Source organism: Argiope bruennichi, chromosome 6, assembly GCF_947563725.1.
Source record: "Argiope bruennichi chromosome 6, qqArgBrue1.1, whole genome shotgun sequence".
In the NCBI taxonomy this organism is placed as follows: Eukaryota; Metazoa; Arthropoda; class Arachnida; order Araneae; family Araneidae; genus Argiope; species Argiope bruennichi.
In genome coordinates, this window is record NC_079156.1 from 106,517,301 (window position 1) to 106,530,484 (window position 13,184).

Below are 13,184 nucleotides of genomic sequence, written 5' to 3' on the forward strand. Positions count from 1 at the left end.
TTGGTTTTTTTTTTTTTTTTTTTTGCATTAAATAATTCCAGACTTTTTTATATATAAAATTCTTAACATTTTCTTTTAGTATGGAATTTATCTGATATCGTTCAGCAAATTTCTTTTAGAAATCTCATAATATTTAATTTTGGAAAATTCGTGTATTTTTCTCCAACTTTTGCTAAAATTTAGATTGGTGTGGAATTTCTTGATGAAAACTTCCAAGCAATTAAAATATATAATTTATTCGATTGAATTGAACGCAGAAGAAGTTAATATGATGTTTTCGCCCTCTAAGCATTCAAATCTTTTTTAGATATTTTTACGTGATGCCAATTAAAGCTAATTTTTGAAAACGTTTTCATTGTTATCATTTAATAGAATATTTAAACATTCATAAATATAGCATTTAAAATATCAGAAATAGATTAAAATTGCTAAAGTCCAAACCCTATCTAATGCTGATCTTGAAAACTGAATTCAGAATGTAAGAACAAAGAATCTACAGGCTGATAAACTATGAGGAATAAAAGATATTTCATGTATTTTCCGCTTCACCGTTAACAAAATTTAATTAAATATTTAAAAACATCAATGATTATTTCTTTATAATGACAATCTTTATTGCACTTTTATTAATGAAAATTGCAATAAAGACTGTTATTAAAAAGTAACATATTTTATTATTAATATTTTTTTTACTTTCTATTCTTTAATATATAATTCTTTGTTGTAAGCATATTTTGAAATTATTTTTTAATTCATTTATAGGTGATATTCAAAATTAAAAATGAAATAAAAATTTGATTGAATACATCATAATCGAAAATTCAGCTCTAAGATAGAATATTAACATCGCTTAGACAGATTTTATAAGAAGTTTCGAAACTGCAGCCAATCAGGAAGTAAATGAAAAATCGTTTTCAAAATTCCATTTTTACACGAACGAAATAAGTTTCTAGTAAAATAATATTGTGTAAATTTATTGAATATTTTTAACTATACAGCATAACCAGAGCTTAGTCGTATTGACATAAATGCAAACTTATTACTAATTTCGATTTATATTTACAAGAAAAAGAGATTAGATAAATTATTGATCGCTATTTACATATTATTATATTTCACTACTAGAAATAGTTCATATTACAATTTCAAGATAACATTATTCAAGTAAATTTAATTCCACATTATACCGAGTAACAATGTTATCTGTTTTTTCTTTCGAAAATAATCGATAGATGGCAGCACGTACTAATCTAATGTGACAATTCGGAAGAGGATTTTCTCAAAATAGGAACATTCCAATGATTGAATCCTAGAGATTTTGTCACATTTTTTAATCACAGGGGGTGTACTCCTCTCGTTGAAGAAGAAAACGAGGATGGTTCTTCTGGCCGAACAGCTGGTATGTTCCACCAAAAGAGTAAGTATTGCCATCACATCAAAGAACATATGTTTCTATTATTCATAAATATTTAACAGGGTAATTTGTAGAGATGCGGGAAGATACAGTAATCGGAATGATGGAACGTATATTATGAAATGCGGAGCATACATAAATTGCTTCTTTGCCATGCCGGTTCTTTTATGGCACACCTGTTAGAGTAACGCTTCTTTTTCAGACATTCTGTCGATTTTATCCTAATTATTTTCGCTTTTCTGATCAAAATTTGTTTCTAAGAGATTTTAAAATTACTTATCACTATGTAATTGAATTTTTTTTTCAACTGTTGAATTTTAAAGCTACTTTGAGAAAAAAAAATGTGAGGCCTAATGTTGATATAATTATTTTCTGCAAATCAACGACAAAAAGATGGCTTCACGTTATTCTTATAAGGTAAATATTTAGTTTTTTAATAAATATAATAAATTTTAATAAATATAATAACTAAAACAATTTTAATAAATTTATTTTTGTGATAGTTATTGTACGAATTAATATGAATGCTAATTGTTATTGAAATAAATTTCCTTTTAAAATATATACACGAATGATTTTACTTTTAAAATATATACTCAAACAAGTTTTAGCTTTAAAATACGCATACGAATGAATTTTACTTTAAAATTATCTAAACAATATGCCTTTTAGGCTTCTGTTCATTTTTCTGAGAATTATTTTATTTTGTAAGCCTTGAATTTCTTATTATTTTTCTGTATAAAAAGTTGACAATGATTTTTTTTTGTACAAGCACTAGATTTAAAAACGATTTTTGAAATAAAAAACATTTAAAAATGATTAGTTCTTTTAGTTACATTTTCTTTTGATTCTCTTTCAAGTAATAATATTAAAGATTTTTCTCATTGCGAACGGTTTTGATTTTTAAAATTTTATATTGGTAAAATAATGGAATCATTTGCTAATTAACTCGTATTGAAATTCTTTAAAATCAAAGAAATTATTCAACAGAAATTGTATTTAAAAAAAATTGTGTAAAGAAATTCGCATAAGGGGGTTTTAGATGCTGATAAATAAAATAAAAGTTTAAGGTTGCATCTGCATATGAGTTTCGGAGTACTAACTTTTTTATATTTATAATTACCTTGGTTAAAACAAGTTAATATGTACCATTAATGGAGTTGAAATTACGTACACACCGTCAGAGACGATCGATTGATGTGGTAAAACTCGTTTTCGACACAGAAAGCTGTATTTCTGATACGAATGTCACGAAGAGTATGTGATGATTTTTTTTTTTTTTTGATATTTCGATAAGTTTTAAAATATTATTGTATATTTAAAAAATATCATCTCTTCTTTTAATTCCTATAAATTCTTCCTTAATTAATAGTAAGAATGTCTCAATTTTAGTAATGAATTTTAAAAAATATGCCAGTAAAAATGTAACTGATCCCTTTAAAGTTTTTTTGAATAATGTACTGCAACTTTCGAATCAAATAAGCTATCAGCATCACAGTCATATGAAGTCAAATATGAAGTAAGAACAACTCAAAAAGATAATGAAAATCATTCATAATTCTGACGTCTTCAAAAATTTGAAACTTAAACTTTTAAATATAATAAATAATAAATATAATATATTATGTGTTAGAAATCAATAGTTGAAACTGCAAAAAGCAAATATTTTAATTGATTAAAAGTTTTTATTCAAAATAAATACATTTTTTTTTTCTATTTGGAAGCAATTAATTTATATAATTTTCATAATTTATGAATATAATTTTCATTTTCATTTGTACCTGAAATTATACCATTTTTCTTTTTTATTAATGATAATTTCTCTTAGTATAGATTTTTTTCGTAAAATACTCTAGTTCCTTTTGTTCAAATAGATCTATAAATATAGCATTCAAATATATTTTATATTTCTTCAATGCTCTTCATAGAATTGTAATTTCATCTCATGAAAAGCAAAGCATGGTCCTTAAAATTCAAATTATTTGTGTTCTGTTGACCTCAAATTAATCTTCGGTTCCAAATCAACAATACGTAAAATACAGCAGTAAAAAATAATAATGCACTATTAAAATTTTTTATAAATATAGCATTAAAAGCTTTAATAATGCAGATAATACTATTATAAAGAACATAAATAATGTAAATAATACTATTATAAAGAACATAAATAATGCAGATAATACTATTATAAAGAACATAAATTTCATCGGTTTGTAACATAAACAGTATGACTGCGGTATCCTCTCAGTACAGTCTCCTCTGTAAAATGCAGCCAATTCTAAATTGATATTTTTTTAACCAATTCATTGCTCGAGACATTAGTTATAGTAAATTTTCAGATCATTTAGATATTACTTCATGTTCATGATTCCGTCAAATTTCCAAACATTAAAATCGTGTTATTTTGACTATCTTTCATCTCTTCTGTTCATTGTGTACGTAAACTTTTTAATTGGAGACCAGTTTTATGATATCATACCACTATTAAAAACGTAAATATCCGGTTCATTTATCTGCTAAATTTCGCAATATTATAATTTCACTTTTTTATGCTTCTTGTACACTTTTTATATGATTTTAATACACAAATATTAAACAGAACTCATTTTGTTTAATTTTCAACAATAGAAGAAAATCATACAAGCGATTGAAAATTTGATGAAACAATGTCAGCTATATGAATTTTAAGCAAAAATGTAATCCATTGTAGGAAATTAGGTAAATAAAAAAGTCTCAAAATTGCCAAAATTCAAGAAAATTAGGCTTGGTTATTAAATAAATATCATTAAAAAAAGGTTTTGTAACATTTTACGTTTTGAAAAAGTGTAAAATTTATTTTTGTACAGTAATATTTATGGAACTTATTTTTGGGAAGTATTAAAAATCAGCTTAATTTTTAATTAATCAAAATTTTAATTTAAATTTCAAAAAAAATCGCTCAGAGATTTACATTTCCAGCCTCCAAGTTAAATATGTCAGATGTGTAGCTATATAACAAATTATCTATCCTGTAGAGCATCAACACATAACCCAAACGTTCGAATTTATTATTAGATGAGATAGAAACTATTTTTTATTTCTTGTTCTTCAGTTCACCAACTATTATATGATTACTTATTAATAAATATATTATTATTTCAAACAAAAGACAATCTCATGAATATAGCACGCATTGAATTGGCTTCTGCACATTCGCAATATGAAATGATTTGAATTTCCTATTTAGACAGTCAAATAAGCAATATAATCCAAATGGTAAGCATTTGAATATTCAATATAGCTGTTTCAATAGCTCAAGACTGAAAAAAAATATGTAGATCTTTTAATGTTTCTATGCCGATTAAATATGTCGATGTTTTATTATCTCTAGACTAAAAAAATGTATCTTATGCTTTTTGTTATATTTTAGTTCTCATTCTTTTGATACAGAATATATTTTTTTCTGATAGGTAATCATCATTATTATTCTTTTTTTTTCTGTTCTGTTCCAATATATTCTAAAATAAAAGCCATTACCAAGACAATATATAGTAAAATATAAAGATGCTTGGTTTGTAAATATTATTAAGAATATAAATAAAGACTTACTCTCGAAAAAATAGTAGCAAAAATTACACGAAACTAGTATCAGTGATTCCTCTGATTGTATTTCCATAACCCATCAAATTGCATGATATTAAATGATGTTCCCAATATTATATATTATTCTTGAATATTGAATAATATAATATAATAAAGCACAATATAGGGCAATATTCTGTGTTGAGATGAGATGTCGAAAACTTATAAGTTTAGGAGTTACATAGTGAATAAATCCACAGATAAATGTATTTATGGTTTATTATGTTTCTCCGGCAAAAAATATATAAGGTAATCAGAACATAGCTGTTGAAGTATTTTAACTGTTACTTTGACAGAGAGCTATAAACATTATCCTTTTTCCTTTCTAGAGCAATGGATTCTACTTCGGGACTTCAAAAAATAAAATTAATTGATATTTTTTTAATTTATTAAAAATCAAATATCATTTTTAAGTTATCCTACCTTATGTAGTAAAACACAACAGTTAACAAAAGCAGTAAAACAAAGCATCAATATTTTCTGTCCATAATCAATATTTCTCTAAATAATCAATATTTTCTAAAATAATTAATAATAACAATATTTAATAATAAGTAAAAAAATTAATAACAATATTTTCTGCAAGTAAAAAATCACGTGTCCTTTTTATTAGCTGCCCTGTATTAAGAGAACAAAAACAAAACAGGAAAAGTAATCAATATTTTCTGTAAATTAGAACTTACGTTTCGTTTTATCTCTTATCAAATATCATGAGATTTATGCACGTAAGGAAATGAGAAGCTGTCAAATACAATCTCATTGATCGGTTTCTCTAGAGTAAACAAAGTAATGAAACCAAATAGTAAAACTACATATATTTTTTTCGCAAATATGGAGTGACACGTGATTTTATTGGCTGTCCTGTCTCATAAAGACAGGAAAGGTAATAAAAACTTTTTTTGTCGATAAGATGTCGTACAACTCTTTAGCAACTGTCTTATCTCATGATGTTGTAGTAATGTTAAAAGCATGTTTTTAATAATATAAATACAACTGCAAGAATTCGAATGTCAAACGTTATTTACTGGAAATAAGCGTAAGAGATTTTTTTTTTTTTTGAATAATGAATAAAAATGTTAAGATTGATCTTGATTTTGACAAAATATTTTATGAACCCAAATCACTGCTCAAAAATAGATTTAAAAAAGCAATGGATAATCAGAAACATTTGTACGTAAATAATTCAAACAAAAAAAATCGTTTGACCAGTTTTTCTTGAAATGTTGCATTAGAAGTTTGAATTAGAAGTTTTAGAATTTAGAAGTTTTAGAAATGTTTGCATTTTGAATAAAGTAAATTTAATTATATAAAAGAGAATTTCTAAATAAAGGTATTTTATATTTTTAATAAAAATCCTTTTTTTAAAAACAACACTTTTTAATTCAGAATAAATAATATTATATTCAACTATTTAAAAATAATAAAAAAACACCAAATACAAACATATGTCAGAACTCAATTAGAATTCCAAGTTATTCTAAAAATATCGTCTGATTTTAATAGCATTGCCATTTGAAAAAGAAAAGGCTTGATCTTGAATTATAAAAATTAAATGTTATAACTCTTAAATAATTTGGATTTATAAAAATAAGGCATAATACATTGCATCGGTAATTAAATTTCAAAAATTCATAAACACTAAAAATAAAAATATTTTATCTCAGTAAATTATGTCAGAAATAAACTCTAGTTAATATCCTATCTATTTGTAAAATTAAATAAGATTCATGAATGATACGAAATGGAAATTCTGTCAAACACAATCATATCTGATTTTATTATTAATGTATTCATTTGGAAATAATCTCATTTTTAAAACAAGAAAATTACTTTAACGAAACTGAAAAATACTAAATATGTCTTTTCATTTTTAAATTTTGCTGCCGGAAACAGTCTTTCATTTAGATTTAACAGAACATAAATTCTTATTCCTTTAGAATTGATTATTTCTTCGAACTTACACGCAAACGTCCACTCAATTCTATCCAAAAAACCAAACGAACTTCTTGTGAAGAGTTGTGATGTATGCCTTCTGCTTGGAAGCATCGGAAATCGACGTTGTTTTTATTGAAAGAATGAAAGGGAAATAACTTATTTGCGCTCGAACGGGATTGCCATTATTTGTGCCTCTTTGATTCTAAGTGTTCTTTTTATTATGTGGCACCATTAAGACAGGAGCATTAATGAAAGGAATGAAAGCAATTTATTTTTCTTTAATTATTTTGCTTTTGAGAAAAATGAGTTCTAGAAATCTTAATTTGAAGTGACAGAATGAATTTCACTTTTTCAAGGTCCATCGGTTTAAGCGATTCAGGAAGCATTTGTTTCAAAGCTACTTCAAGAAATAAATAAGTTTTAAATTTTGAAAGCTATTTTTAAATTTTAAATATTCCCATTCAAGCGTGAAGCGGTCCATTCCTTAAATTTGTGCTTGAAATTATTGAATCCTTTAAAAAGAAACTAAAATTTAGAATAAGCAGCGGAATTAATATTTTTTTTTCTTTCTTGAATACAAAAAATATAAAAGGAAAATTCTGTAAGCTTCAAAAATTTGATATTAGGATTTTGATTTATCGCAACATTTGAGACCTTACCAAAAGAACAGTTTTTGAATAACGTTTGTCTGTTCTGTGGAACGGTAGTTGAAAAATCTTTGCAAATCTTTGATAAAATCCATTTTTTTATTTTAACAAATTTACTATACAACGGCTGTTGCATTAGATTTTTATGATTCTTTTTCTATTAAACTGCATAGTATTAGTATGTTTAGTTATGGATTCGGCTTTCACAAAATGGGCTTTCGACTTTTTACATCTTATTCGTGAAAAAATTATATTTGGAAAAGTATTTACATTTTTAAGTACTATCCCCCTTTGGCAGCTCTTTTGCTCTCAAATATTTCTTCTTATGTTATTAAACGATTGATATGAAATGCATTTTTTTTTAATTTCTATTTATTTGATACGATTTAGAAATAGAACTTTAACTGAATCATTCTGCAAAAAATTAGTGTGGGTTCAAATTAAAATATGTATATATTATATATATTTATATGTATATATTATATATATTTATATGTATATATTATATATATTTATATGTATATATTATATATATTTATATGTATATATTATATATATTTGTATATATTATGAAATATAAGAGGAAGCGAAAATCCTGTTTCGGAATTAATAAGCAAAAAAGTAAATTTTTAATCTTAATTTTAACATTAGCAAAAGCATGCGATTGAATATTTTGATGTATGAGTAACATTAAATTCACGACATTAAAAAAGCAACTGAAGTGAGCAATACTGTTTTAAAAAAAAATTTCAAACAAAACTTAGCATTAAAGGCATTGTAAATTAAACTTGAAGTTTTTATTAAAAGTAAAGAAAAAAACTGTGTAGAAATAAAATCGATATAATAGAAAAAAAAAATTTTTTTGAGTTTTAAGTTAAGGTATCTGAACACGTTAAAAAAGTCAATTTTCGCCAAAAATAACATTTTTTAAATTCTTTTATTGGATATACTAGTCTTTGAGCTATCCAAAACAGGTTTACTTTTATCTCTACGTTAATTAGAAGTCAAGATATTAATATTTTCGTAATGATCGGTAAACCGGAAGTGGACATTTAAATAACCGGAAGTACCGATTTAAAGGGCCAAAAACATGTTAAAAATTTCGATAAACACAAATTTACTTTTGAATACGGAACAGTTTTTGCTCTTAAAAATGAAAAATGCAAATGAGAGTTTTAACGGTGTTTTGTGGAAATTTGTGCCTAAAGATGTCTTTGTTGAGCTCCGAACCTTCAGATAAGGGGCATTTATGTCTGTAATACATTTTAACGAAGGTTTTATAGGATTACTGAATGTTCTTAAAGTTATTGGAGTGTATTAAAGTTATTGGAGTGCAAATGCACTTAATAATTTGCTGAGCTTGAGAAAAACAGAATATACGAATCTAGGCAGCATTCACTGCCAAACACAAAAATTGCCAGAAAAAAATGATTAAAAAAGGAAAATTACTAAATGCTGAGGCGGAAGAAGGTATAACCTATAAATGTGGTGAATTTTAAGTATGTACACACATAATTTATTATTAAAAACATGTTAGTGTATACTTTAAATGCATTTTTCTCTAAATCAATTTTTTTTTCTAATTTTTTGCTCATTTCAAATCAAATAACTGAAAATATAATTATCATATTACTATGCAATTTGGTGTACTTTGTCTTTATACTATTTTCTAGGGAATGAACTAAAAGAATTTATATTGAGGAAATACTTTTTAATTTACAGCCTATTGTTTGAACAATAACGTCATAAATTTACTAAAAATTTCATGAGAAATTCTTCGACTGGTTCTAAAATTTTTATTTATTATTATAACCATACGATTGTAGTTCATTCCCTAGAGAAAACTATGCACTTTACTTTGGTAAAAGTTTTGGTCGGATGAGAGTAATAGTTTTTGGTGTAGTTAATTTGAAGTTTTTAAAGAATTTGCTTAAATTTATGCTATTAAATGCCAATTTTAAAAAGTGTTAATGTCTAATATAAAGTTCAAATATTGACATCCTATTACTAATTTTGAATAGTCTTAAACCCAAAAATATGGTTAAAGTATTTCTACACGATGTTTTTCTAAAATAGAAGTTGAAATGATACCATCTCATTTCAACTTCACCCTTTATGTTCTATTTTTACTGCAGAAATTACCGCCATCCTTCATGCATTATCTCACATTTCAAATAGTCCACCTGATAACTATATCATTTATTCAGACTCAAAAAGTGTCTTAGAATCGTTGACATCACTCCACCGTTTCTCTCATCCATTGACTTTTAACATACTTGAACTACATGATAATCTCACTTGCAAGGGGTTCAAAGTTCTTTTCTGATGGGTTCCTTCTGACGTTGGTATACGGGGAAATGAATTAGCAGACAATCTAGCGAAATCTGCTACCAGTATATTAAAATCTCCTATTCCATTAAAAGATATAAAAAACCACGTTAAATCCAGTTTGCATTTCAAATGGCAAATCCAATGGGATCTTACAGAGGCAAATAAACTTAAAACAATAAAACATCTAATCGATTGTTGGCCTTGTTAGCCTAGTAGAAAAATTGATACCATTCTTACCAGATTAAGAATTGGCCATACACGGCTCACACATAAACATTTGCTGTTGGGGGAACCCGCACCCCGATGTACAGCATGTCAGTGTCCTATGACGGTTCTTCACATTTTAATAGAATGTCCACAATTTAACAATGAACGAATTCGCTACTTTCACTCTCCTCAAATTAAATTAAAAAATATTCTTCATAAAGTACCCCATCCCCACCTTTTTACCTTTTTAAAAATGATTGGCTTTTACTTTTCGATTTGATTCTTAAATAACTCTTAGATTCTGTTTTACCATGCTCTTACGTTTTGTAGATTTTACAGGTTGACAAGCTCAGGAAAATGATGCAATTTAGAAAGAAATTTTTAAACCTTTAAAATAGGATTAATCTTACCGTATGTTTGGCGCAGTTTAATCAAAAATGGTTCTTGCGCCAATAAACTCCATCAACCAACCAACCATCTAAAATAGTGCTCTGAACGTGTTCGGACACCTTAAAGCAAAAGCCATTTTGGGGAAATTAACAGTTTTGGAAATCATCTATTTCCATTACGTAAGTCATAAAGAGTATCCATAGTGACGGTTAAGCCTATTTCCACTCTCGATTATTAAACTTTCCGATTAAAGTTTATTTCTTAATTTCTTTTACATATTCTGACTGAATGAAGTGTTTTACATGGCGAGCTCCATTAAGTGCAGCTGTAAAGACACAGAAAAAAGCAGTCTGTTGAAGCTTTCATACCTCGACATGTTTACATTTCATTGCTGCGATTCCGTAATAAGTAGTAAGAACGATTTCTGCACCACTTACGTTAGCGTTTTATATATATATAGATTTTGTTTCAAACTTAATAAAAAGAACTCGCCATTTGTACTGTTTATAATATAATTTTATGAATTTGTAAACTTTATTTAGAAACGACAGCGAGATAGTAACTCAGATAATAAAATAACTAATACTTTTCAACATGATAACGTATTTTTATGTTATGATGTTTCTTTTTTATTATGTAGAGATACAATTAACATTTCATTTCAGTTTCATTATATTAAGATATATTTAGAAGATATTCGAGAGTTGTTTCAATGCTGGTCTCAATATTTTGAGCATTAATCAAATATCAAATACGACAATCCACTTGATAGGATAATCCAAGATACTTCAGAAGAGTGTTTGAAATACGACAGTCTAAATTGAAATAAAATACAATGGACCTTTGGTAGGTCTCTTATCCCATTGCAAAGACTTTAGAATCATGACATTACTACTATATCTTTAGTTCCTTTAATATATGAATTTCTAAATATTACATTAAATTGATAATCCACACAGAAATATAAAAAAAATATAAAAAGAAAGGATAAATGAGGCAGGGAAAAAGTTTCATCTGAACAAAATAGATATATATAATTCAAAGAAAGCTTATACTTTTCGAATTTCATGGATTTAAAGTTACTTTTTACTAAAAGTTTTTTTAATAAATTTTGATTTAAAATTTCATTTAGAAGTGTATTAATAGATTCAAAATATTACTGAAACAACACTTTTTTTTTCTTAATCATATATTTTTATGACCCAATTTTGTTAATTCAATTTTTTTTCTACACTTTTCTTAGCTTTTCTTTCAACGAATTTCAAGCTTGATTTATACTTCTTTAAAAAGTAAATTATCAAATGATAAATCAGTTTTCTTAAGTTTACTGTTTGTGAAAACTAGAAAAACAGAAAATTAGAAAACAGATCTATTTTTCAATTAGACGAACTTACTTTTTATATATCGGAGCTATCGTTTTCAAAATGGTCATCAGAAATATCGTTTTCAAAAACTTTTTTTATGTGTGTCTTTTCTATGAGTTTTTATATTGCCTTGTCTTTAGACAAATAAAAGAATTTAATCATCTAGGTTTATTGTTTTGAAATTCTGTTGGCGTTTTCGACTCTGAATATATATGCCTTCATTTAATTGCTTGATATAGCAGTGGTTTTGATAAGCATTACAATAACAATATCCACAGTGATAATAAGAAACAAGTGAAAATTGATTGATTTCTATTAGAGATAAAACATCCAAATAGAGATTACTCAAGTACAATAGGAAAGAGTTCACAAACTTTTTTGTACAAGAATGTGATAATATTTTTCGAAACTTGACGCTACCAAACAAAACTATCCTTTGTGAAATAATTATGCGCATAGAAAATTAATAATTCCTTAAGCATATAAATATTTGTACTATAAAAAGTTCATCGAAATGATGCCACAATCTAAGACAATTGCTCCAACTTTGGAATCCAGAACGCAATTGCATAGAGGGAAAGGAATAACGTCGTATTGCTTATAAGTATGACGTCATAAATTAAGGGAAAGCTATCTACTATCGAATGTCATGCACAGTGAAATTTGTTCAGTTAATTTGGCATCACATAATTTGATTTCGTAACGCAAAAAGACATATAACATTCTTTATTATTGATTTCGAAGAGACATTATTTATATTGTTTTCAGAGAAAAGATCAAAAGCATAATTTTGATTTCACATTTATGTCCCAAAGCAGCACCAATATCTCAATTTTAAAATAAAAAAGAATTAGAAAATTCCGAATCAGTTACCCGATTTTTAATTATAAATGAAAAGGTGGAATTATATAATCAATTTTTCAATCATTTTTTGATGTGCGAAAGTTTTAAAATTTTTTACACCTATGTATTCTAAATAACAATACACTGTTTAAATATTTTCAGAGATTAATTATAGTTTATCGATTGTTTTAATTAAATTTTTGTTAGCTACTTGTGGCTCCATCTGGCAAGGAGTTTAAGAAAAAAAAAGGGATTTTAAGTTTCCTTAATACTTTAAAGCACATAGTAATGAAAGACTTAAGAGCAAAACAATAATCAAAATAACAGATTTTTTTACTATCTGAAATGTTAATAAAAGTATATTTTTAAAATCTGTGTTTATTACGCTCATTTGAAGATTACAAATTTTACTTTCGTTTTTATGTAAAGGGA

The 13,184-nt window shown here is 26.0% G+C and overlaps 1 protein-coding gene across 1 annotated transcript in view; it reads left to right on the forward strand.

The window, feature by feature from the left end:
* The first annotated feature begins 1,331 nt into the window (after positions 1 to 1,331).
* Positions 1,332 to 13,184, forward strand: part of LOC129972351 (cyclic nucleotide-gated cation channel beta-3-like) — a 102,409-nt gene continuing 90,556 nt past the window's right edge. The window contains exon 1 of the mRNA XM_056086462.1: positions 1,332 to 1,417. Coding sequence (XP_055942437.1) covers positions 1,376 to 1,417 — 42 coding nt within the window. The 5' untranslated portion in view covers positions 1,332 to 1,375. The remainder of the gene's footprint in view (positions 1,418 to 13,184) is intronic.